The following is a 24,370-nucleotide window of genomic DNA, read 5'->3' as shown; positions in this document are numbered from 1 at the left end:
TGAAACAAAGTCAATATTTGGTGTGACAGTCCTTTGCTTTAAAAAAATAAATAGTAGTCTCAGGTACAGTGTGTGCAGTTTTATAAGGAAATGAGCTGTAAGTGTTACTGAGCATCTTGCAGAAGTAGCTACAGTTCTTCTGGAGACTTTGACTGTTGCACTTGCTTCTTATTTTTACAGCAAAACCCAGCAGCCTTCATTATGTTTTTTTGTCTGAAAAGTGTCTCTTATGTAATATGCTGCTTGCTTTACTGACATACAAACATTTTTCTGTAACATTTAATTTTGTGCTGGAAAACTAATGCTTGGAAATCTAAAATGTTTTTGTACTGAATCAATAATGTAGAAGTCATAAAATACAAATCTATAACAAAGTTTGTACTAAAAAAATAGGGTGCCTAAGACTTTTGCACAGTACTGTATATTCCTACTTGTTTTTGAGTGGATGGGGTTGGGATTCAAGTGAACCTGTTAAACAGGCTATAAGAACTCTATAATAAATATAATAACTTTGATAAAGTTGTCTTTTCCCCAGGTATGATTCAGAGACCCCAAAAAAATATGCTACTCCGTATTACGCCACAGTCACCAGCACCAGCACGCACTGTGTCCTGGGATACACACACCTTTACGTATTTCTCATTCATCACCTGTAAAGTACAAATATATTGACTTAAACAAAATGAACTAAAAAAATTAAACAGTAAAAATTCAAGTAAAAATTATTCTAAGCTTATTTATGCATATGGCTCCTACAATCTGTATGTAACTATCACATTGTACATATACAATATTCCTTGCCATCCTATTTATCTGCTTTCTCTGCACTTCTACTCTTGCACTCTCTAGATGCTAAACAGCATATGTTTACTCTGTGCAGTGACAAAAGTTGAATCTTATCTACTCTAATCTATTTATGTTTGATTGTACAATACCAGCAGTTTCGCACATCCGTTTTCTCACACATGACTTTTTATGTCAAGTCCAAAACTTGATTACATTTTGGACCTATTTATCTCATCTGACTTAAAATGTCCTTATTTCTTACTGTCTTTTTGCAGAAACAGGGTGTAGGGGCAGCTATGGTGCTGAAGGTGGCACCATATCACAGGTTGAGCTCTTCAGGTTTCATGCACATGCGTGTCTGTTCCTATGGACTCTACGTGTGTAGATCTCTCTCTCACACAGACACACAATCATACTGTCTCCTCTCTTCCTTGCGCTCTTGTTCCATTTTCCTGTGCATAGCTAGGCAAGACTGCATTGCCAGCAGGTACAACAGGCTGCATTTCTCTCTGCTTTCCTCTTCCCTCTGCATCCCACCCTCCTCTCTCATCTCTTTCTCCTGCTCTCACGGCTGGAGGATGGCGATGGTCTGGGTGAGCACTAAGAAGGGGGTTGTGCAAGAGCTGCTGCGTAGACTGAGCTATGTCAGTCATAACATTGGTAAGGAGTGTGTGTCTATGTGGGAGTAAACATCACGTTTTCTTGTGTTTTCCTGCCATTTTTGTGATGTACATCTGTCCGTCCGTTGGGTTTTTATCCAGAACTCTGTTCATGAATTCAAGGGCAAAGATAATGTTTAAAAATTTGACAGGGAAACATGTCAAATGTCTACTGCATTTGGTATATCATGACATATTTAACATTTTTTTTTTAATAAATGAAAATTAAAAAAAAAAAGTTCCTGGAAAAAATATAAACCCTTGAATTTATTCCATTTTCCCTGTGTTCTGTGTTTTGTGGCTAGACACAATTGATGTTCACTGAATATAAGTGGTTTTCTTTTATATTCTGTTTGTGTAGGTGCCTGCTAGTGAGAGAGAGCAGGCAATCCCACTCACTGTGAGATTACAGCTATTATCACAATTAGATTTGTTCATTAGATCAGTACAAATTATATTTAGATAAAGGTCGTTAGGAACATTTTATCCTTTGGACATTTTCTTGCTCATTTTTGTTACCTGTTACCTGTATATGGAAATACAGGATTGTTTTTGTAAGATTAGTAAAGTATTTCTAGACCTATAATAATCTTTCAGTGATTCCCTAAGGACAAATTCAGATGGGAAGATATTTGGGTCATGCAGTAACTGATGCTACTGAAGGATGTCTAATGACAGACTGGTACAGATTTAGAGGTGGGTGTGTCTAAATGATGTGAGCATCATCATCATGTGACCTCCATATTTATAAGTCAAATTTGCAAGTCTTACATAACTGCATTTCATATTTTCAATGTAAACTGATTGCTTTGATATTTACTATAATATTTAATATAACAATAGTCTGGGAGAGCACTGTTACACTGGACTTGATCATTAATAGGTGACATGGGCAAACATGTACAGTGGGGTCCTAAAGTCTGATACCACATTGAAAATCTGGAATTTTTTTCAAAATAAACAGAAGGTTTAAAAATTTTCAGTATCTTGAATATATAATATTCATGTGAATAATATAATTTGTAATGAAAATTGCTGTATTAAATTAGAAAAGAATGCAAAATAGAAGCATTTTACTAGTGCTCTCAGACTTTTGGACCCAACTGTAGGTAGGTTTATACCTGTACTAAAACACGATAGTTTAGTAAACCGCCAGGAGTGTCACTACTTAGACAAGTGTAATGTCTGTAAGTGCAAAACACATTAACAAACCAAAAACACAACATCAAATCAGAAAACGGAACAATAAAACCAAAAAAAAAAAAAAAAACATTAAAAAAACATTAACTCAAAATGGAAAGGGTAGGTCCTTACTGAACATCACATGCTCGTTGCTGATAGGATACGGTATATGACTATCACAAGGAAGTTACTTATTATAGTGAGAAGTAATAATTTCCTCTGAACAGCCCAGCTTCCTTTAGGCATTTGTATATTCATATTAAGAACATGCAAAGTTGACAGCATAGTGGTTGGTGTCATGAAAACACTGAAAGTAACATATTGATAGTCAAAAGTAACAGAGGCTGCAGAAAAAGATACAGGAAACAATTTCCAGCCAGTTTTCTTATAAAACTGCATGACCATAAAAAGGCCTGAGGCAAAGGGTGATCATTCCAAAAATGTTTATAAACAGTTTATTACTGTGTCATTTCATTATTGTTTTTCATTATTTTTCATCTAATTATTTAAATAACTTTATTTTTTTATTTATTTTATTTTATGGCATCTTTGCTTTACAGAATTTATTGACACATGCTTAGACTTCTGCACCTTGATCCCTTTATTACTACTGATCCCTATATGTACAGGATATATAGTTATATAACCCCAAGTTATTTCTACAAGTCAGTTTACAGGGACTGTAATAATCGCACCTACCCATGTAAAAACTAATCCTGAACAGCATCTCTAGCCTGAACAAATATGTCTTTTAGAAAAAATTTATTTGCAGTATTGCCATGCATTAATTCTTGCTAGTTTTTGCATTTTTGGTTTATATTTAATTTCTTTGGCCCAGAAATGAGCTCCACTGCCCAGCTAGAATAGCTACTCTTTTCCTTTAAAGGCCACTCACAAGTCTTATGTAGTCTCACCAGTGAGGGTGGAATCAGATGAAGGGGAAAATATAATGCAATTCCACTTTGCACATAACAGAAGACTAAAAAAATGACAAATTGCATCTTTAAAGACTCAGTTCTTCCTCAGCCTGAGTTCAGCACTGCAAATAATGTATAAGCTGAAAGTGAAAAGTCTTACAGGTGAACAGCATCACACTCTTGTGTAACAAAGAGAATTGTTGTTGCCCTTGACAATTTCCTCTTTCTAGTTGTCATCACTAAACATGGTTCCTCCACACAAAGACCCAAGAAAATATAGGACTTTAGCAGCAGAAATGCTGAAAAATTCTTATATCTTCATGCAGATTTCTGTAAAGCTTCTGTGTCACAAGGTCTACTGTTAAAGTGCTATACAGAGGAAATGGAATTGAATATAAATAATGGCAGTCTGCAGGAATTTATGAAATAGCCAGTGGTCATGACTTGGTGATTTTCAGAATGGAAACTGAACGTTGCATAAAATAAAATGAGGAGTTCTACTAAAAGTGTTAAAACTTAGGAAAGTGCCAAATAATTGCATATGGATTCTTTATTACTACTGATCTGAGATAGAGAGGGGAAAGTCTGCGTAAATTATATAGCTTCCTGTGGGATCCCTGCTGGAGGTGCTTTGTAGGACACAACATCATTTGAATCTCATGTGTGTCTGTGTGTGTGTGTGTGTGTAGCAGGACTTGAGTACAAAACCAGACATCACAAGGAACGCAAACAAAGCTGAGGCTTTTCCTCAGTACTAGTTCAGTAAGTACAGTGGTGGGGGTGGTAGGCCTCTAGACACACAGCTGCTACTATTATTATTATTATTACTATAGGAGTCGAGGAGCATATAGATGCATTTTTATAGTGTGTACCAGTTTTGTTATTAGCAAGGGGTTCTAGGCAGAAGAGCAGAGCAACAACATGTTAAGGAAGACCAGGAAGCGGCGAGTCAAATGGGGCAGCGATGCAGGACAGTTTCCTCTTATGACACTGACACGGGGTCTGGGTGAGTGTGATTAGAACGTATTTATTTCCTCACATGTTAGCTAAAATGCAGACTACTTTCACATGTATTACTGGTGCATGGTTAATTTATAAAAACAGGTCTACCAAGAGTGAAGAAGGTCACTATATCAGTGATTACTGATGTGTCCATTAAATTTTTTTTTTTTAAAGTAGTTAATCAACTTATTATTTTAAAGACTAATGGTGTAATTTTTATATTCAAGTAATTTGGCACAGCATTAGTTGCTACTGTATATTCGCTGGTCAAATTGTATTTTTCTGTTAGTTTTCTCTCTCTTTATCTCTCTTTCTCTCTTCCTTGTATCTTCCTATGTTTGTCCTCTGTTTTTATCATTATCAAATCCTTATAGATCAGTTTGGCCAAAAAGTAATTTGACATGACTTTCCCTTACACCAAAAGTCAACCAAAAATGTTTAGTGTCTGAGGTTTCCTTCTGTAGCTTTGCAGTGGTGCTACACAGCTAATAATAAGGGGAGGTTTATAGCTTTACATTCAAAATCATCACACTTTCACCTCAAACCATGTTGAGATGAAACATCCTGCTTATAATGTCTAGTGCACAGGATATTTTTTTTTGTCATGATCAATTTTGTAATGAAATAATAAAAGGTTTATTCTTTAAAAAATGTGACATTATTTAAAATATATACATAAGCCAGTCAGAAGGAAGTTATGGAAGTAGTCACATGACTAGGTGACTTAGACAACAAATTGAAATTACAAAATGATCACAAAATGGGAAGATCTACTAAAAGTATTAAAACTTAAGTGTGTCAAAGTGTCAAAAATAATTGCATATTGATTCTTTATTACTAGTGATCTCACACTATCTGAGGAAGAGAGGGGAAATCATCACATATTCAAACCATGATAGGATATTTAGCATGTCATGTTTGTTCATTTGCAACATATCACAGAAATCATCTCACACAATCTGTACTCGTATCACTTTGTTCCAGGATCAACTCAGCTAGAGGTGTTTGGTCCAAAGTTTGCTGGTTGAATTGAAGAGTAGAAGTGATTTCTACAAATATTATTAATGTATCAAATAGCTAAACTGAAGAAAGAACCTTTGCAGACTTATTAGCAACATTAGCCTCATAGGTCCAGTGAAAAAATTGATCATGGCTGATTGACTAAATTTGTGGTAAGATGGAAACTGCATACATTTATAACTTTAACAATAGGATGTTTTATCTTTGTACAAATAAATAGAAATATACCTGCAGGGATGCATTGTGTTTAAGACTCTGAGGTCTGTAACTTTCACCATGTTGGCCACAGATAGCACACAACATCATTTGAATGGCCTGAATCCAGCCTTTGTTATACCACTTGGCCTGATAAGATCAAACACACACACAGACGCAGACACACACACACACACACACACACACACACACACACATGCACACACAGACATCCATTCATTAATGACTGTTGACTGTCAGGAGTAAGAGAAAGGGTTTCTTATGATAGGGGGTGTAGGATTTACTGAAACTGTGTTAGAAAGAGAAACAGAGAGAGAGAGAGAGAGAGAGAGAGAGAGAGAGAGAGAGAGAGATATGTTAGTTGATTCAAGCACCTGTCTCAGGTAGCCAGTTCCCACACAAGCTGGATGTGGCTAATAGCCGTCATATATTAGACCATGAGAGAGTAGCTTTGAGGTGGAGAACAGTCAGAAGAGATGGATGTACAAAACAGAGGACGATGTGTACGCATTCCCCTGAAAGAGGCAGAAAAATACCACCACTTGACCCTCTGCTGCCGTCAACTCTACAGTAAGTTATAGAAGGAAAAATAAACAGCTTTGTCTCTTTTGCAACAGACTTTACTGAGCTTTCTTGTCTAAAAAAGCAAACTATGTGAGTGTGTGATGGAAGAGAAGAAACAATCTGTGAGTGGAAGTGAACATATTTTACAAGTCTAAACACAAATAAAAAGCTTTGTGTAGACGGCACGCATTAACACTTTAAATGTTAATTTTTTTAAATGTTAAACTGTATTTATTTTGTTTATTTTTAATCAGTAATATGTTCATTGTTTTATTTACTTAATTTATTTTAAATGTACTTTTTAATCTTATTTGACACTTATTTGACTATATTAGCATATTGTTTTTGTCATTATTTTGTTACATGAATGTGGTCCAAATTTGTCCATGATATTTTCAGCTTTATGCTGTTAAGTTGTAGTTAGTATTTGAGAAAAAAAAAGATTAACACAAAACTCTCAAGACTCTCAGTGTCCACAAGTATATTTAGAGCTTTTATCTTTTATCTTATGCATTGTGTGTGTGTGAGTGAGTGTGTGTGTGTGCCTGTCTGTCTGTGGGAATGGGAAAAGGGATACGCATGTGAGACTCACTAACTCGAGGCAGTTAACTGGGTCTAGTGCCCACTGTAACAGTAGCTCAATGAAAGTTCTGAGCCCCTCTGAGTGTGTGTGTGTGTCTGAGACTGTGTGAATTTCCCAAGGGCATGAACCTGACTCCGAAAGCCTACCACTGTTCTCTTGTTTCTTAATTACACCTTTGTAAATATTCAGAAATCATTGTGGTGTGTTTCAAGTCATACAGCATCTCTATCAGTGTATGCGTGTTTTTGTCCTCAGGTGAGGGAGGGGTGATGTTCTTCATACAGTACTCTGTCCCACCTTTACCTGTTGTCTGAGGCTGTGCGTGGGAGCCCCTCTGGGCAAAATACACTCTTGTACTCACTACTGAACACTCAAGTTCTATCTAAAGAAAAAAAAAACATAAGAAAACACACTCTGCCACATATATATGAAGTTTTCTAGAGTCTAGCGTTACCAAACATGAATATATTAGAAAGAATTAAACTTTTATTTGATATATTCATTTTGTCATCCACATAGCTACTGCTGTGTCTGTGTGTGTTTGTCTTTTCATTGAAACATAACTGTGTGTGTATTTTTACAGATGAGATTATGCAAAAGGAGACGAGTCCAATCTGTGCTGCTGACATCATCCTTGAGCTAAAGAAGAAATTTGCCTTCCTGTCAGGTAAAATTTAGTTTAGTTCAATTAGTCATCTTATAGCATCCTTTGCTTTGTAAAATGACCATAAATGTCCCTTTCCTATCTTAAAAGTCAGACTTTGTTATTATAATTATAACTGTTATTACTGTAATAATGATTGCTATTAGTGTGGACATGTACAGTAGGAGTGTAATGCAATACCTATATATTTGTATCTGTATCTGCTCAGTGCTAAAAAATATTCATTCACTTTATTAGGAACACTTATACACCTACTCATTCATGCAATGATCACATCAGCCAATCGTGTGGCAGCATTGCAATGCATAAAATCATGCAGATACAGGCCAGCAATGTAATGTTCACATCAACCATCGGAATGGGGGAAAAATGTGATCTCAGTGATTCTGACCATGGTGTGATTGTTGGTGCCAGACGGGCTGGTATGTGTATTTCTGTAACTGCTGATCTCCTGGGATTTTCACACACAGAGTCTAGAGTTGACTCAGAATGGTGCAATAGAGAAAGAACATCCACTGAGCAGCTGTTCTGTGGACAGAAACACCTTGCTGATGAGAGAGGTCAATGGAGAATGGCCAGACTGATTCGAGGGTCAGAATTTGGCACCAACAGCATGAATCCATGGGCCCAACCTGCCTTTTGTCAACAGTTCAGGCTGGTGGAGGAGGTGTAATGGTGTGGGGAATGTTTTCTTGGCACATTTCAGGCCAATTAATATGAATCAATCATCGCTTGAATGCCACAGCCTATTTGAGTATTGTTGCTGACCATGTGCATACCTTCATGCCCACAATTTACCATCTCCTAATGGCTACTTCCAGCATGATAATGCACCATGTCACAAAGCAAAAGTCATCTCAAACTGGTTTCATGAACATGACAATGAGTTCAGTGTTCTTCAGTGGCCTTCCCAGTCACCGGATCTGAATCCAGTAGAACACCTTTGGGATGTGGTAGAACGGGAGATTCACAGCATGAAAGTGCACCTGAAAGATCTGCAGGAATTGCGTGAAGCAATCATATCAACATGGACGAGAATCTCAAAGGAATGTTTCCAACATCTTGTGGAATCCATGCCATGAAGAATTGAAGCTGTTTTGAGAGCAAAGAGAGGCCCTACCCAGTATTAGTGTAGTGTTCCTAATAAAGTGTTCAGTGATCCATTGTGCACTTGTGGAGAAATGCACACATTTTTTTTTGCTTTTTGTTTTTGTTTGTTTTCATTTTTTATTCCATTTTATTTTTTTTCTTATATTATAGTAGCCATAATTACTATAACTATATATGGTTACTATGGTTTAACTATAATTCTATTATTCTAAAAAATATAAGTACTCTGCATCTATTGCAATTAATTCTTAAGTGGACGAATATTAGTGTGTGTCTTTTCTGTCTTAATGTTGCCAGCTTTTTCTGTTCTTAACAGCCTGAGAGGACCTGAAGCATGATGCAGTACAAATGTAACAGGTGTAACAACTATACTGCATGTCATACCCATGGTTTCTCACAATCTTGCAAACAGAAGGAGCATGTACGAACAGTTAGTGTAGAGATAAGAGTACACAACTGCACAGATTTCAGGTTTTGAACACATAAGGAAAAAAATAATATTAGAAAAATGCTTTCTTTTTTAACCTCTGCTGCCTGTGAGGTGAATTGCAATTACAGTAAAAACACAACCGAGGTATGCTGTCTTTCCCCTTCTGACCTCATGCACTCTGCACAAAAAACATATGCCTTGTGTATTTCCTTTTTGAGGAATATTGCAGAGCTGACTAGCCTTGTTCTGCATGGAGGTAGTTGTTAATTTCTGGGCTGGAAAATGTAAATAGAAGCTTGAAGTGAAGAAACTAGCCAGATTCACTGCAAGTCAATATTGCACATGATAGTTTTTCTGAAGCATCATTAAAAATTATATGCCAAAGAACAACAGAGGGTCACCTGAGTGCATGTGCATGAGAGTGAGAGAATTAGTAGCTGCTGACAGATTTGTTTCCTCTTAAATGAAACACACTGAACTAAACCATGACTGTGTAGGCTCTACCCTGTTGTCATGGAGACAGGAAGAATAGGCATGACTAGCCAGATTAATATTTTGATCACGTGGCAGACTCGGGGACTTTTGCCCAGCTGCTCTCTCTCTCTCTCTCTCTCTCTCTCTCTCTTTCTCTCTCTCTCTCTCTCTCTCTCTCTCTCTGTGTATCACCATACCTCCTCGCTCTTCTTTTCCCTATACTGCCAAAAACCTGAGAAATTTGTTTTCATGAAACACGCAGTACTCATAATTGAGTCATTATACAGATCAGTGATCTATTTCTAACCGGCGGGGTTTAGTGACATCACAGTTTAGTGTGTCTCTGTCTCGTATCCACATTGTTTGTCTGGAATGTATTTACTAAGGAAATAACAGTCATACAAGAAGAAACGTACAGTATCAGGAATACGTCAGATTGTCAGCTGATGGATCCAAGTATATCACAGGATTTCAGTCATATGCTTGTGTGTAAAAGAATCTGTGCCATCACTGTAGCCCAAGCCCAAGCTTAATTTGTCCCTGATTGCCCCCTGCTGGTTGGACAGCTGAGATCTTTTCTTTACTATTGTCTGCTTTGACTTTACTTTAGGTGGCAGAGGGCAGGATGGCAGCCCTATCATTATCTTTCCAGAATTCCCATCGTTTGGTGAAATCAGTGATCAAGAGTTTCACAATGTTCTCACCTATCTAACAAGTGTTCCCAGGTATAGTCACAGTTTTAAATGGAATTTATTAAAATGATTCTATTCATTTCTGATTTCTAAAAATCTTCTGGTATATTAGTAATTTTTCTCTGCTCCTCATTTTCCTTGCTCCTTTTGGCACCCCACACAGTTAATATTTGGTGAAGTCTCCCTTGGAGGGAAAAAAAACCTGACCATCTTCCTTGTAGAGTATTGTGGATTCATGCAACCTTTTAAGCACTCTTATATTTTTAGGTTTGCACTTCAATTTAGACCATAACTTCATAAGAAAAACCATATAATCCAGAGACTGAAATGGCCATTGCAAAATACAGATTTTGCATTCCTTCAACCCTGTCTTTGTTGATTTTAATTATTTACTTGAATGATCCATCTAAGGCCAAGTCTTAAAGCTCCTGGCAGTGGCATTCAGTTTCGTGCTAGTATATCATGTTGCTACCAATCTTCATGACAGTCACTGGACCACCAGCTGCAAAACAGAACCAGGGCATCAATGATCCATTTATATCTATTACCTGCTTTATAATGGATATAAACCATCTGCCTCTTTGGTACTGAAAGCTAATTGGCTTTTCCCATGGTGATAGATAACAAAATTTTATATTAGGTCAAAGGCAATAGTTGTGAAACAGAGTATATCATATATTCTTTAGGAGTGTCAGTAATTTTGTCATGTGGATTTTGAGAGAAAATGTTATTATAAAAATGATTTTTGGTACAGTAGTGATAAGTAATTTCTATAGCTTGTGTATAATGCCTATTTTATACCAGCATTTTTGCCTATTCTCCTGAATGGTACTAATAATTCTGGAGGTGACAGTAATGTCTGTGTGTGTTTCAGTTTGAGTGCAGCAGGGGTGGGCTTCATCTTAGTGATTGACAGGCGCCAGGATCGCTGGGCATGTGTGAAAGGGACATTAGTCCGTATCTCGGTAAGTGTGAGAGTGCATTAATTATGTGAAATGACACTGGGAAGACATAATCAGTGATAGGAGGGCCAGTATATTTATTGTATTAAGATATTTGTCCATCAACAGGTTTAAAAAAGTGGAAAATTGGTGTTGATCATGTGACTGCAAAAATAGGATAGGATTATTTGAATACTATTTTGTTATATATTTCCAGAGTGGCTTCCCAGGAATCCTACGGCTGGTTCTGGTGCTGCGGCCTCACACACTCCTTCAGCGCACTCTTTCAGACATTTTATTTAAATTCCATGGAGATGATTTCAAGATGAAAGTGCCGGTAAGTAAGCAAGTTTTTATCTGTCAGTGTTTCTGTATACAGTACATTACACATACGATGTGTAAAGAACATGTTGTATATGTTATGTGTATTTTTGTGTGAGTAGGTTATCATGTTGAGCTCAGTGGCTGAGCTACATTCGTATATAGACCAAAGTCAGCTGACCCAAGAACTAGGTGGCACTCAGCAATATTGCCATAACACCTGGATCTCCCATCGCACAGTAAGAAGCTCCACCATACAGATATGTACAAACATGGTTTCCATAATACAGTGGAACAGTGCAGCCAAAACACAACTGGATCACAGCCATAACACGACTGTATTGCAGTCATAATACGCTATAACGCAACTTTATCAATCATAATACAGTAGCACAACATAGCCATAACACAACTGTATCACATTCATAACACAGTAACACAACACAGCAATACCAAACTGTAACACAGCCAAACACAACCATAACACAATGGTACCACAACACACCTGTATATCAGTCATAAAACAATTGTATCACAGTCATAACACAGTAACACAATACAGCCATAACAAACTGTGACAGTCATTACATAGTCACAACACACTGCACACAACACAGCCATAACAACTGTATCAAAGCCAAAACAAAACTGCATCAGTAAAATAATGGACTCAAAACAGAAATATTATATTGTAGTCATAACTAGAGCTGGTTAGCATTTGAAAGAATTGTGAAAATAAACAAAACACCTTATTATTATTGAAACTACCGTAGATCACACCCATATGTCGTTCTTTCCCATTCTGTTACCACAAAGTTGGAAGCACACAATTGTATAGGATGTCTTTGTATGCTGTTTTTATGACCAATGATGGTTTTGGACCCAAAAGCAGAACACAGACTCTGGGTGAGAAAGTTGAATGGGTTTTATTGACAGATTAATGAAGGTAGAATTGGTGGAAGACTAGCTGGCAAAGGGGGAGAGCTGACAATGGAGGAAGCATGGCTTGGTGTTTCTGTCAAGGCCAGGACTCAAACGCTGGTTGGCAGAATGAGAGTCAGACACTCTGTCCATGAGCCACATGGGAGGTGAAGCAAGGCTGGGAGTTGTGAAGTGCAGGCAAGCAGGCAGGGTGAGAGGTGGACATGGAGCACAGGATACACAGGGTTACACAAAAGGCAAAACATGAGGAAACAAAGAACGGAGCAAAAACACTCAGAGGCCATAGTGTTGGTGCCACACAGGTAGACGGAATGATATGGCAATGAGTGACTGGAGAATCAGGGTTTATGTTCTGCAGGCTGATGAGACGATGATGAGGAGTAGGTGAGTGGGCTGATGCAATCCGGAGGGGGAGCAGAGTGGAGTGCCATGCCCAGGGACACACACGAGCACAAACAAACAGGAAGAGAGGGAGAGACAAACACAGGAAACACAAGGAAAGGGAAAACAGAAAAACACAAGGAAACTGGAAAAAACTGGAGCCTTGGCCAAGACCATGACACTTGTAGCATTACAGTTAAACAACTAATGGCCTAGCGCAAACATTTTCCAGCATGACAATGCCCCCGTACACAATGAGATCCATGAAGACATGGTGTGTGAAGGTTGGAGTGGAAGAACTCGAGTGTCCTGCACAGAGCCCTGACCTCAACCCCACTGAACACCTTTGGGATGAACTGGAACACCGACTGAACCCCAGACCTCCTCACCAACATCAGTGTCTGATCTCACTAATGCTCTTATAGCTGAATGAACACAAATCCCCACAGTCACGCTCCAAAATCTAGTGGAAAGCCTTCCCAGAAGAGTATAGGTTATTATAACAGCAAAGGGGGACTAAATCTTGAACTAGGATGTTCAAGTAGCATATATAGGTGTAATGGTCAGGTGTCCACAAGCTTTTGGTGATATATTGTATCATAACTGTGTGTGTATGTATATATCATGTGGCAGTAGCACAATGCGTAACAGATACATGTCAAAAGCTTCAGTTAATGTTCACATCGAACATCAGAATAAGTCAAAAATGTTATCTCAGTGACTTTCACCATGGCATCTCAGTGACACTTTACAACTGTTGTGAACAGAAAAGCATGTCAGAATGCACAACACATTGAACTTCGAAGTGGATGGTCTCCAATAGCAGAAGATCACAGCAGGTTCCAGTTATGTCTTCCAAGAATAGGAATCTGGGGCTACAGTGGGGACAGGCTCACCCAAACTGGGCAATTAAAGATTGGAACAACCAAAGATTTACTGATCTTCAGTTGTCCAGTTGCCTACCATAGCATCATATCCCTGTTCTCTTGACAGGAGTGGAACCCAATGTTTTCTTCTTCTGTGTAGAATACTTAGTACTCAAAGGTACCTAAATGTTATGGTTGTTGCCTTTTGGGTACAGATTTTTGGTACCCAGCCCTAGTCATAACACAACTGTATCGCAGCTGCAATATAGTGACACTATGCAAACAAAACAATAATGCAGAAATAATATGAAAATCTTCAACAGTACTGTTTCAGAGGGTACATGCAACTGTAATATACACCCAATCTAAGCATTTCCACACAGCACCAAAAGATGCTATTATCACTTGAGGTTTTCCCCTCTTGTAACTTTAGCCCATGCTGTGTTTCCATGTATGTGTAGGACATAGAAGGCTTTGCTGTCTTAGTAAAGAGGATGACACAGAGACTGCAGGTGTTTGGTAGGGAACTGGCAGAGACTGAGCTACCCAACACCCCTCTAGCAACCAGCAATCTGCTCAACGCACACAGCAGCAAGAAAGATAACATGAAGGTACAATGCAACTAAAATGTCTATTCAGGTTTGCCTATTCTGCCGAAGGGATACCAGTCCCAGAATTAAATTGAATTGAATTGCTCCCTAAAGGAGGAGCTGGCGGGAGCTCTGGGACAAGGGCGTAAGATCTTGGGGAACGTCCGTGAACCAGTGCGCAGGGACCCAGACAGCACTCTAAACCCAGACCAGCTGGAGAACTTGGCCACTGTGCATAGGTGAATATAGAGCCCAGAACCCACATCACTTGTATTTAGAATGGACCACAATTTAGTCTACACTTTCATAATTCAAAATGCATAATAGATACTTCCTGTTGTTTTCTCAGGCTACTGTCTCAGTTAAATGAGAGCTCTGCAGCATTTGATGATTTCTGGCTACAGCATCAGAATAAGCTGGAACTGTGCTTGCAACTCTGCCAGTTTGAGCACAACTTTCAGCAGGTCACACAATTTAACATTAAGTCAACACTAAAGCATCATCACTACCCATGTAATAATTGGAGCTAGTAGGCTGTGTCAAAATAATCTTGTTATGATCTTCACTTCAGGTGTCAGCAGAGCTGAAGCTAGCAACTGACAGACTGGCTGCTTTCTCACATGTAGGAATAAGCCAAACCCACACAGAACATCTCCTCAGAGAACTGACTGATCAGGAAGACAAATCATTTGTAAGTCTTTTCACCCTACATACACATGCAGTTATAACCACACACACATGTTCTACAACAAATGACCACACATCTATAGCCTGTGATATTATTTATATATATAGACACACACACGTATGTATATATATGTATGTGTGTATATAATGGTGGCCCGGTTCTCATCAGAGACCACAATCTCTATCATTTACCTCCCTCCTTCTTCCCCACAGGAACTTCTGGACAGAATGGAAGCCCTGGTTATTGAAGGCCAACGTTTCATTGACAGCTGTGAAAATAGTGATGACAATGTCAAGATGAAGTGTGCTGACCTGCAAAATGCCAGAGATAAACTCTTACAGAAGCTCAAAGCGAAGAGAGGTCAGCTGCTACAGGCCATCGAGCTCCATCAGAAACTGCAGAGAGTGAGAACACACACCACACACAAATATAGGCCTACGACCTACCATAATATCTCTATCCATATGTACATACTTATTGATAGGCAGATATATACAGTACATGGGTCATGACTTTTTGGTGATGGAGGACTGTTAATTTTACAGAAAATTGCTAATATTCATGAATATTACATTATTCTACTATCGTACATTATCATCTGTTGCTACATAATGATGATTTACAGGACAAATTCCATATTAAGGAGGGACTGAATCTCAAAGAATCACATTTTAAAAATTTACATTTTTATTTTTTTGCTGGATTACAAAATGCTTTTTATACATGTGTCTGTGTCACTGTTTAACTCCCTCTCTCTCAGGTGTGTAAATGGTGTGATGATGGTATTTACATGCTGGCATCTCAGCAGCTTGACAAGTGTCAGTCACAGGAGGGGGCGGAGTCCGCACTCCAGGAGCTGGAGGGCTACATGGGGACAGCCAACGAGCTGCAGCAGTGGGATGTGTGTGTGTTCTGCAGAGAGTATGAAAGTATGTTAAACAAAGAGTTGAAGGTGAGGAGCACTCACGAGGAGAGCCACATTCCAGTCCAGACATTGTTTACTCATAACATGTTTTATTAAAACCTTTGGTAAAAGTGTAAAAACTGTGTCCATACAGTGGTTTGCCAATTTTTTTTTTATAAAGTAACAGTAGTGAACTGAAGACACCATTGGTAAATTTGAGTAAAACTGAACATACAATGATGACACATGGTATATGTTTCAATATTCAAATGTCTCCTGTTATTACACTGGTTTATTAAGGGGGAAGTGTTCAGACATGTTTTAAGATCATATAGTCATAGAATCTAGCAAGTTGTGATTCAGGTAAAAGGACATTGTGCATTATGTTCATAGAGAAATACTGTTATGGCTGATATACTTTTCAAAAGTGCAGTCTGTTGCCAATATGTCTTCTCAAGCATGCATGTGTGTGTATGTGTGTTACAGGAACAAGTAGAGCAAGTGTTTGAAAAGAGGGCTTTGCTACAGGAGATGTTTGAGAAAAGGAGGGTCAGTCTAAAGAAGCTAGCAGCCAAACAGACACGCCCGGTCCAGCCTGTAGCCCCAACGCCTGAAGCCATTAAATCACCTCCTTCCTCACCAGGTCAGTGTCTGGTATCTTCTCTCTAATTTGTGTTCTTTCGTTCAAGTGAAATGGCCTGTTTCCCTCTCTCTCTCTCTCTCTCTCTCAATATTTGTCTTTGAAATGTCTGAAATGTCTATGGGATTTTTCAATCATCCAGGCTATGCTGAATGTCTAATGTCCAGACTCCTTCACTTACTGCTAGTACTAGACCACTGAAATGCTCTAAATAAAATGTCTATATTCTCTTTCAGCTCTTAGAGACTGTGGGAAGAGCTATGATAGTATAGACTCGCAGAGTGACTATAATGAAGTAAGCTATTTTTATGATCACATTTCACTGTTCAACCATACAAGCACCTTGCGTTTGTTTCTGATCAAGTGGTGGAAACTTAGTTCTTATTCAGCTCCTGTGCTTGAATTGTATATTTCTTCACTTCATCATTTTGCATAAACATATGTGCCACAAGAAAATACAGTATATGTGTAAACTACATAAACCTAAAATAAATCATTCACCTTCTATGTTTGGAAGAAGCATTTTAAAGAGACCTTCAGAGCTGCAAAACTGTACTCTTCCCATTGCATGGAACACTTAGCTGACTTAACTAACACATAGCTCTTCTGTGTGTAGGTGTCCTCTGAGCAAAATAATGGAGGCAGCCGTACTGCCTCAGTGTCAGATGAGGAGGAAAACCTGGCTGTACTCCGCAGGTCTGTCAGGGATTAAAAAGAAGGGAGGGTTCTACTTATTCTACAAAAATTAGATATTTTCCAAGATGGTTTGCATTTAGTATGTATTTGTTTTTGTGTGCGGTTGCAGGCATGTAATGAATGAGCTGCTGGAAACAGAAAGAGCATATGTAGAAGAACTTCTGTGTGTTCTACAGGTAATACATCTTACCAGCAAATCATAAACAGTAAACAGATAGATAGATAGATAGATAGCTCGATAGATAGATAGATAGATAGATAGATCACTTTATTCATCCCAGAGGGAAATTCACACATTATAGCAGCACGACAAGTTAGAAAGTGTAGTAATAGTAATTTAACATTATAAAAGAAATGAATTAAGAATAAATGTATAAAAAATGTGTGCAGATACCACAGCAATTGCCACCTCAACTCTGCCTTCAGATCACATCTCTGAGGCACTATAGATTTTTCTTTTTTTTAAAACAAAATGCCTTGAGTGTTATAGAATAAAGAATTATAGAGCACCTATAAAGCCAATACATGACTGTTAATTTTGCTTCAGAAAAAACGAAACCACATATTCTGCAAATGCAACAGGGTCCTATAGAAAATTAGTTTGTCTTACCCTTTAGTCTGTTCCTTCCCTCCCAGTTCAACTGACATGGAGGACATGGTAATGATGTGCTGTTTCGTACCTTACAGGGCTATGCTGCCGAGATGGACAACCCTGCCATGGCTTCCATCATCCCCGCTGCCCTGCAGAACAAAAAGAATGTGCTGTTTGGCAACATGCAGGAGATCTACTTCTTCCACAAAACGTGAGCACTGTCTAATGAACCAGAGGTTTCATTTGGTTTATAACTGAGGTTTGTTTGAAAGTGTGGCAACATTTTATTGTTTTTAAAACACACCACCATGGTTCTGTCTCTCAGGATATTTCTGAGAGAGTTGGAGACTTACACTGATCACCCTGAGCTCGTGGGCCGCTGTTTTCTGGAGAGGGTGAGTTTGTCCTGAAAAGTAACAAGCACAAGTAAAATTTAAATCAAGACATGAAGGCTGTCAGTGGTTTACTAACTTAATAATGTGATTCTGACATTTTATTAGATGGGAGACCTGCAGATTTATGAGAAATACTGCCACAATAAACCTCGATCTGAGAGCCTGTGGAGACAGTGCTCAGACTGTGCATTCTTTCAGGCAAACACACAGAAACACACACATGAACACAGAAGGAGGTACTGTAGACACACACATGCATAACCAAATCTGCTATGTGCTAACAGGAATGTCAGAAGAAACTGGAACACAAACTGGGGTTGGACTCTTACCTACTGAAGCCTGTTCAGAGAATTACTAAATACCAACTCCTACTGAAGGTACTTTAGTGCGGATTTATTTCTGTAAGTGTGTGCTTGTGTGTATACATGTGAACAAGGAAAAGTGAGCAACAGCCATGTGCATTAGTCAAAAACCTTCCAAAGTATAAAAGATGTGAAATCCCAAATCGTTTCAGGTTTATCTGTGTTTACTGAAGCCAGATGGAAAATGAAGAAAGTCTAGAAACACAGGGAACTTGTTAGGAAGATTTATAAGCAACATTTAATAACCAGTCCTATTACACTGTAGCTTTAGCAGAATTATTCATTCCACTCAAAATTATTAAAAAATTTTTCAATTTTTTTCTTTTTTCTTTCTTTCTTTTTTTTTTTTTTTGCTGTTTCAAAGTTGAAATGAAATCAATTGCATTTTCTGGGCAAGTTCTGCTGCTGAAGTGTCATGTTGACTCAATTCTTTGCCTCATCTAACAAACTTTTGGTGCACTTTCAGCCACAAACTTTCAGCCTTTACAATAGAGATGAAGATTCCCTACAAGGGACGTTGCAAACTGACAATTGACTTTTGGACACAGTATAAACATTTCTTCATTTCTACACTTATACTCAAAAGCCAAGCTGAAGCAGATATTTGAAAATAACAGTGTCACATTATACATTCCCACCTCATTATCCAATTCATACTTTATGCTTTATTGATCAATGCCAGTAGATGGAGCCAAAATGTAAATGCAGACCCCTCTTAGTGTGTTTTTGTGTCTGTTTACAGGAGCTTATTAAGTACAGTAAAGGCTGCGAGGGTGTAGTCGAGCTGCAGGCAGCTCTCTCATCTTTACTGGGCATTCTGAAGGCAGTCAATGATTCAATGCACCTCATTGCAATTAATGGATATGAGGTGAGACACGGGATAACGATTCACAAACACCCAGACTCTCACACATCCACACTCCACTCCATCCAATCCAGTTTCAAAATTGCTTTGGGTTCAGACTGATGCTGTCAATTACCTTTGACACCTGGCAGGGTAACCTTGGCGACCTGGGCCGGCTGCTGATGCAGGGTTCTTTCAGTGTGTGGGCGGAACATAAGCGTGGCCATGTGAAGATGATGGAGCTGGCACGTTTCAAGCCCATGCAGAGGCACCTGTTCCTACATGAGAAAGCTCTGCTCTTCTGTAAGAGACGTGAGGAAAACGGCGAAGGCTATGAAAAAGCTCCATCGTACAGCTTCAAACAGGAGCTGAGTGTGAGTGTGTGTGTCTGTGGCTTGTGGCAGGAAGGAAGTCTGTAAAGCTTTCTCCTGTTTTTTTTTAACCTCTAACATGAGAAGTGAGTCTGTAAAGCTCTATTTCTCTTCAGCTTGATACTACAGTCTCTGATCATAGTGAATGGATTGATCATTCACTATTCATGTTTTCAGTAAGGATATTTTGTTTTAAACCATTTTAAAATATCTTTGATAACTAAACACTGAGTGGACTTAGGAACTGTGGGTCCTTGGATGCTTGGAAGTCAATCACCATATGAATTATGAATTCTTCATTTTTTTTGTTTTTAGATGAGTTCCATTGGAATCACTGAACATGCCAAAGGAGACAATAAAAAGTTTGAGATCTGGTTGAGCTCCAGAGATGAGGTGTACACTGTGCAGGTGTGTTTGTGTTGTACAGGTTATTCCCTCTGCTTTTTCATATGTGACTATATTAAGAACAGACTATATTTTTCTGTTTTCTGTTATATAGGCGGCATCCGAAGAGATTAAGACTATCTGGGTGAGAGAAATCCGGAAACTTCTAACAGGACAGCTGGAGGCCTGCAGGGGTATTAAAATTATTAGGACTATTATATAGGACTATTAGCCTCACATGGCTTGTATGGGAGGGTTATTGTCAGAGAGGGTTGGATTCTTTAATACTCAGCTAACTGAAATTGTGTGTTATCAGAATCACTGCAGTCAGTTTATGAACACTTAAAAGTGAAGAGTTCATTTATTTGTCTTACAGAAGCTAGCCATCAGAAGACTACTGCTCAATTAACTACAGAGGACAATTCACTTGAAAGGTGAATACACACACAGATTACACAGCTATTTACACACAATTACATATTTCATATGTATCACTGCCAGTTAAACATTTTTGAACACCCTGCATTACAAATTCTACATCTTAGTCTTACTTCTTCATCAAAATTCTTCATCAATTCTTCATCAAAGTCTTACTTTAAACATTCACATATTAGAAAGTCTAATAAAGAAATAGACTTAAGTAAACTGACAAATGTTGTAACTTTATGGGAAACAATATAGATTTAATTGGAAAATACTTTTTCAGATGCAGAAGTATAAGCCAGGTCTGATACTTTTCAAAAATAATAAAATCCATTCATTCATAAATTCCTAATTTATCTAGGATCCAGAGCCCATCCCAACACTTGGAACAGTGGGCACAAGTCAGAAATTTACCCTGCACGAGACAAAATAAACTCCAGTTGTTAAAAAAATCTTAAATTGGCAGTGTAAATATAGTTGACTTATGGTCCTGTATTAATCGTTAATGTGTAGACCAGTGAGAGATGGACTGAGTAATATGAATGGAGAAGTGGAGAAACAGAGGACAGAAGAGGAAGGAGGCAAAGAACCCAGCAGCCCAGGTGACAAAAAACCAGAGAGAAAATCGAGTGAGTACAAAGCTAATGAAAGAAGAAGAAAGTGTTCGATCCACATCCTACCTTCATCTGTTAACTGTTTTTTTTTTTTTTTTTTTTTTTTGGACTGCAGGTTCATTCTCCGGCTCGGACACCAAACCCAAGCGACAAGATATCAAAAGTGACCCGACGCCTTTAGGTGCCATATCCTAACAAACACACACTGGATTCTTTTATCACCTTAGCAGACTGGATAGGTAGAACTAATGTATACGGTTTTGTCATCAGTGCTCTGTTCTTCATCAAGAACTGTACTGGTGTATATTATGTTTTTGAAACCAGATCCTGAAGGGTAACAAGTACCATAATTACTGAAGAGGAAATAAACAACAGCATGTGTGCTATGCCAAACCATGATGCAATTCTGATTGGTCATTCTCCTCTCAGAAACAGGGTCACACCCCCATTTAAGTGGAGTCAGGTGGTTAAGTACATCGAGCCTGTTTCAGAATCGTAGGAAAGGTACTTGTATACATTCACAAGCTCTTAGGGCTGGCATGGGGTTTTAGATTTGTATACTGTGTGTCACTCAGAGCTTTTCTGCACTTTGATATTGTCACTGACTCCGCACTTGTGCATGTTCTGTCTGCTATATGGGCTACTTGACACATGATCTCGTCTCTGACTGCTACAGTAATGGTTTGGTAGTGATTGCTTTTCTTTTTCACTTACCATCATGCTCTACAATCTGTGTTCTCCTCTTTCACATCAGTTTCTTCACCTTCTTTTCTTTCTAAACACTTTCTTTATATTTCTCTCTCAGGATGGATTAAAGGTTCTGCCTCATTAGATCCCTCTGTGGAGCATGATGGGTACTTCATCCCTGAAGATCAGGTGACCTCTGAGCCAGAGGAGGAACAAGAAAATAAACTTGTACGTACATGTCCATTTTTTCTCTGTGTGTTCAAGGAAGAGAACTTCCATAACTGAAGTTCATTGTAACTCTTGTATTTTAGGACTGTGAGAGCATGAGTGCTGCAGATGAAGAACCCAAAGCGACAGAATCATAGGAAGGACAACCATAAAAAGGTCATAGTAAGTGAAACATGATCTTTAAAACCTGTTCTGTTGGATGTACTCACATGGTTTATGTTTATATCCAAATCGAAAATCATGGGCATTAATATGGAGCTGGTCCCCCTTTGCTGCTATAACAGCCTCCACTCTTTTGGGAAGGTTGTTGGGATTTGTGCCCATTCAGCCACATGAGCATTAGTGAGGTTGAGTACTAATATTTGGTCAGAAGGCCTGGCATGCACTCAGTGGTTCAGTTCATCCCAAAGGTGTTCTGTGGCTTTGAGTTCAGGGCTCTGTGCAGGCCACTCGAGTTCTTCCACACCAACCTTGGCAAACCCTATCCAAAAGGGTATCCTGCATCAATACAACAACTGATAACAAAAAACTACTTTGAACAGTATCAGAATAAAAAAAGCTGTTCAATTACCCACCTCTCCAGTCTGTGAAAACGTTCCCCTTTCTGTGCCTAGTCTCTTGTTCAATGACCTGCTAAATAATTGACATTAATACATATGAATGGAGAAAGCAGCAACAGAGGATCTGCTACAGAAGCTGAGTTGGTTCATTTTAAGAAAACTAGAGTCCTTGAACCTTTGCCAATTTATTTACATTTACATTTTCGTTTACGGCATTTGGCAGACGGCCTTATCCAGAGTGACTTACAAAAGTGCTTTGAAGTCTCTAACAATAAATACATTCTGATACTGGTTTGCTAGGTCACAAACTAAGAACACCATCAGTCCAACAACTCTGTTGGAGGTGGTAATATAGTAAACTAAGTGCTCAGACAATACAAAGGTTTTTTTTTAAGTGCTAATTTAACTATATTAGGATGTCTAAAGACATCGTTTGAAGACTGCTAGTGACTCAGCTGTTCGGACATCGAGGGGAGGTTCATTCCACCACCTTGGTGTGAGAACAGAGAAGAATCTCGAAGCATGCCTTCCATGTACCCTGAGAGATGGTGAGACCAGTCGAGCAGTGGTAGAGGATGGGAGGGAGGGAGCGTGGTGCCGTGCGGGATGTGATAAATGCTTTCAGATAACTGGGTGCTGGTCCGTTTTTGGCTTTCAGGCAAGCATCAGTGTTGTAAATCTGATGCGGGCAGCTACAGGAAGCCAGTGGAGGGAGCGTAGCAATGGGGTGGTGTGGGAGAACTTAGAGATTTATATACATTTAATAGCTCTGCTGCAGTATTTTTTCAAGAACTTGTTCCACTGAAATAATCTTCTTGGGACTGCCGTCCACCAGTTTACAACCTCCGTAATAGTATTTTTCATTATTAAACTTACACAATCCATTTTTGGTATTTTGCAGTGACCTCTTTGACAGATACAGTTGCTCCATCAACAATGGTTTTCTAACACATACAGAAGTGCTTCCCAAACCAGTCTTTCAAAGACCCAAATGATCCAAATTTTCCCTTTCTGAGCTCCCATTACATATGTACCTTGTATCCAGTGTTCATTATTACCTGGAGAGAGCAAAGATGTTGACATCCTGGAGGCACCTGAGGTCTTGGGAAACACAACTATGCAGTACAACACTATCAAGCAGGTTTAGGACATGAATTTTTTTTAATTTCAGAAAAAAGTTTATCTTGTATTTTTACAGATTAAAGTGATTCCAAGAGCCTCTGTCCTGGAGAAAAAGAGACCAGACTACTCTTCAAAAAGCACCTGCTGTTCTTCAAATTTTACTCCCTCATACAATATAGCACAAAGTGTCAAACACTTTCATGTGTTACAGTGTTCCTAGCCCTTTAAAGAAAGTGAACTTCCAGTGTGCAGCTGTTATGGTGGTTAAGTCTAATGCTCCTCACATTAAGCATATCTCAGCTTTTTCTTTGCATGAGAACAGCCTTAACTTCCACGTATAATTAGCATATCATATATGCAAATATTGTTTTATGGACGTGCCTGTACTTCCCCTAATGTAAAGTCTGTATGTCTGTCTATAGTCATAGGATTTTGTTCATGTATATGTATATATAAAATAAAACTGAATCTTCAACATATGTTTTGGTATCCTGGAAAATCCCTACATTCATAGAGTGGT

General features: G+C 38.6%; 1 protein-coding gene across 5 annotated transcripts; it reads left to right on the top strand.

Moving 5' to 3' along the window:
- The first annotated feature begins 1,123 nt into the window (after positions 1–1,123).
- mcf2lb (mcf.2 cell line derived transforming sequence-like b) lies at positions 1,124–24,320 on the top strand. Of its 5 annotated transcripts, none has more exons than XM_053234309.1 (31): positions 1,124–1,446; positions 7,513–7,596; positions 10,218–10,332; positions 11,174–11,264; positions 11,458–11,577; positions 11,684–11,800; positions 14,212–14,361; positions 14,455–14,579; positions 14,690–14,804; positions 14,912–15,031; positions 15,241–15,432; positions 15,789–15,980; positions 16,419–16,575; positions 16,809–16,867; positions 17,189–17,268; positions 17,378–17,444; positions 17,956–18,071; positions 18,186–18,255; positions 18,361–18,453; positions 18,540–18,632; positions 19,360–19,485; positions 19,614–19,835; positions 20,148–20,240; positions 20,332–20,410; positions 20,593–20,650; positions 21,153–21,268; positions 21,369–21,434; positions 21,683–21,757; positions 22,059–22,168; positions 22,252–22,324; positions 23,927–24,320. In XM_053234309.1, the coding sequence occupies exons 1-30, from the start codon at positions 1,131–1,133 to the stop codon at positions 22,303–22,305; spliced, it is 3,471 nt and encodes a 1,156-aa protein (XP_053090284.1). In that variant the 5' UTR covers positions 1,124–1,130; the 3' UTR covers positions 22,306–22,324; positions 23,927–24,320. The 5 variants fall into 5 exon arrangements, with proteins under 5 accessions (XP_053090284.1, XP_026783841.3, XP_053090283.1 ...); XM_026928040.3 differs by having other exon boundaries at positions 22,252–22,330; XM_053234308.1 differs by lacking the exon at positions 23,927–24,320 and adding an exon at positions 23,630–23,899 and having other exon boundaries at positions 22,252–22,330.
- Positions 24,321–24,370: the final 50 nt, after the last annotated feature.

This window comes from Pangasianodon hypophthalmus, chromosome 5, assembly GCF_027358585.1.
Source record: "Pangasianodon hypophthalmus isolate fPanHyp1 chromosome 5, fPanHyp1.pri, whole genome shotgun sequence".
Lineage (NCBI taxonomy): Eukaryota > Metazoa > Chordata > Actinopteri > Siluriformes > Pangasiidae > Pangasianodon > Pangasianodon hypophthalmus.
The sequence above is the reverse complement of the archived record's forward strand: the minus strand, read 5'-3'. Positions and strand labels throughout refer to the sequence as shown.

Excerpts from the sequence above, each read along its gene's own strand:
- mcf2lb (XM_053234309.1), top strand. The coding sequence starts at position 1,131 with ATGCACATGCGTGTCTGTTCCTATGGACTCTACGTGTGTAGATCTCTC. Across the intron at positions 18,454-18,539 it reads CAGACTGTGCATTCTTTCAG|GAATGTCAGAAGAAACTGGA; the intron begins GCAAACACACAG and ends ATGTGCTAACAG. Across the intron at positions 19,836-20,147 it reads GCTTCAAACAGGAGCTGAGT|ATGAGTTCCATTGGAATCAC; the intron begins GTGAGTGTGTGT and ends TTTTGTTTTTAG.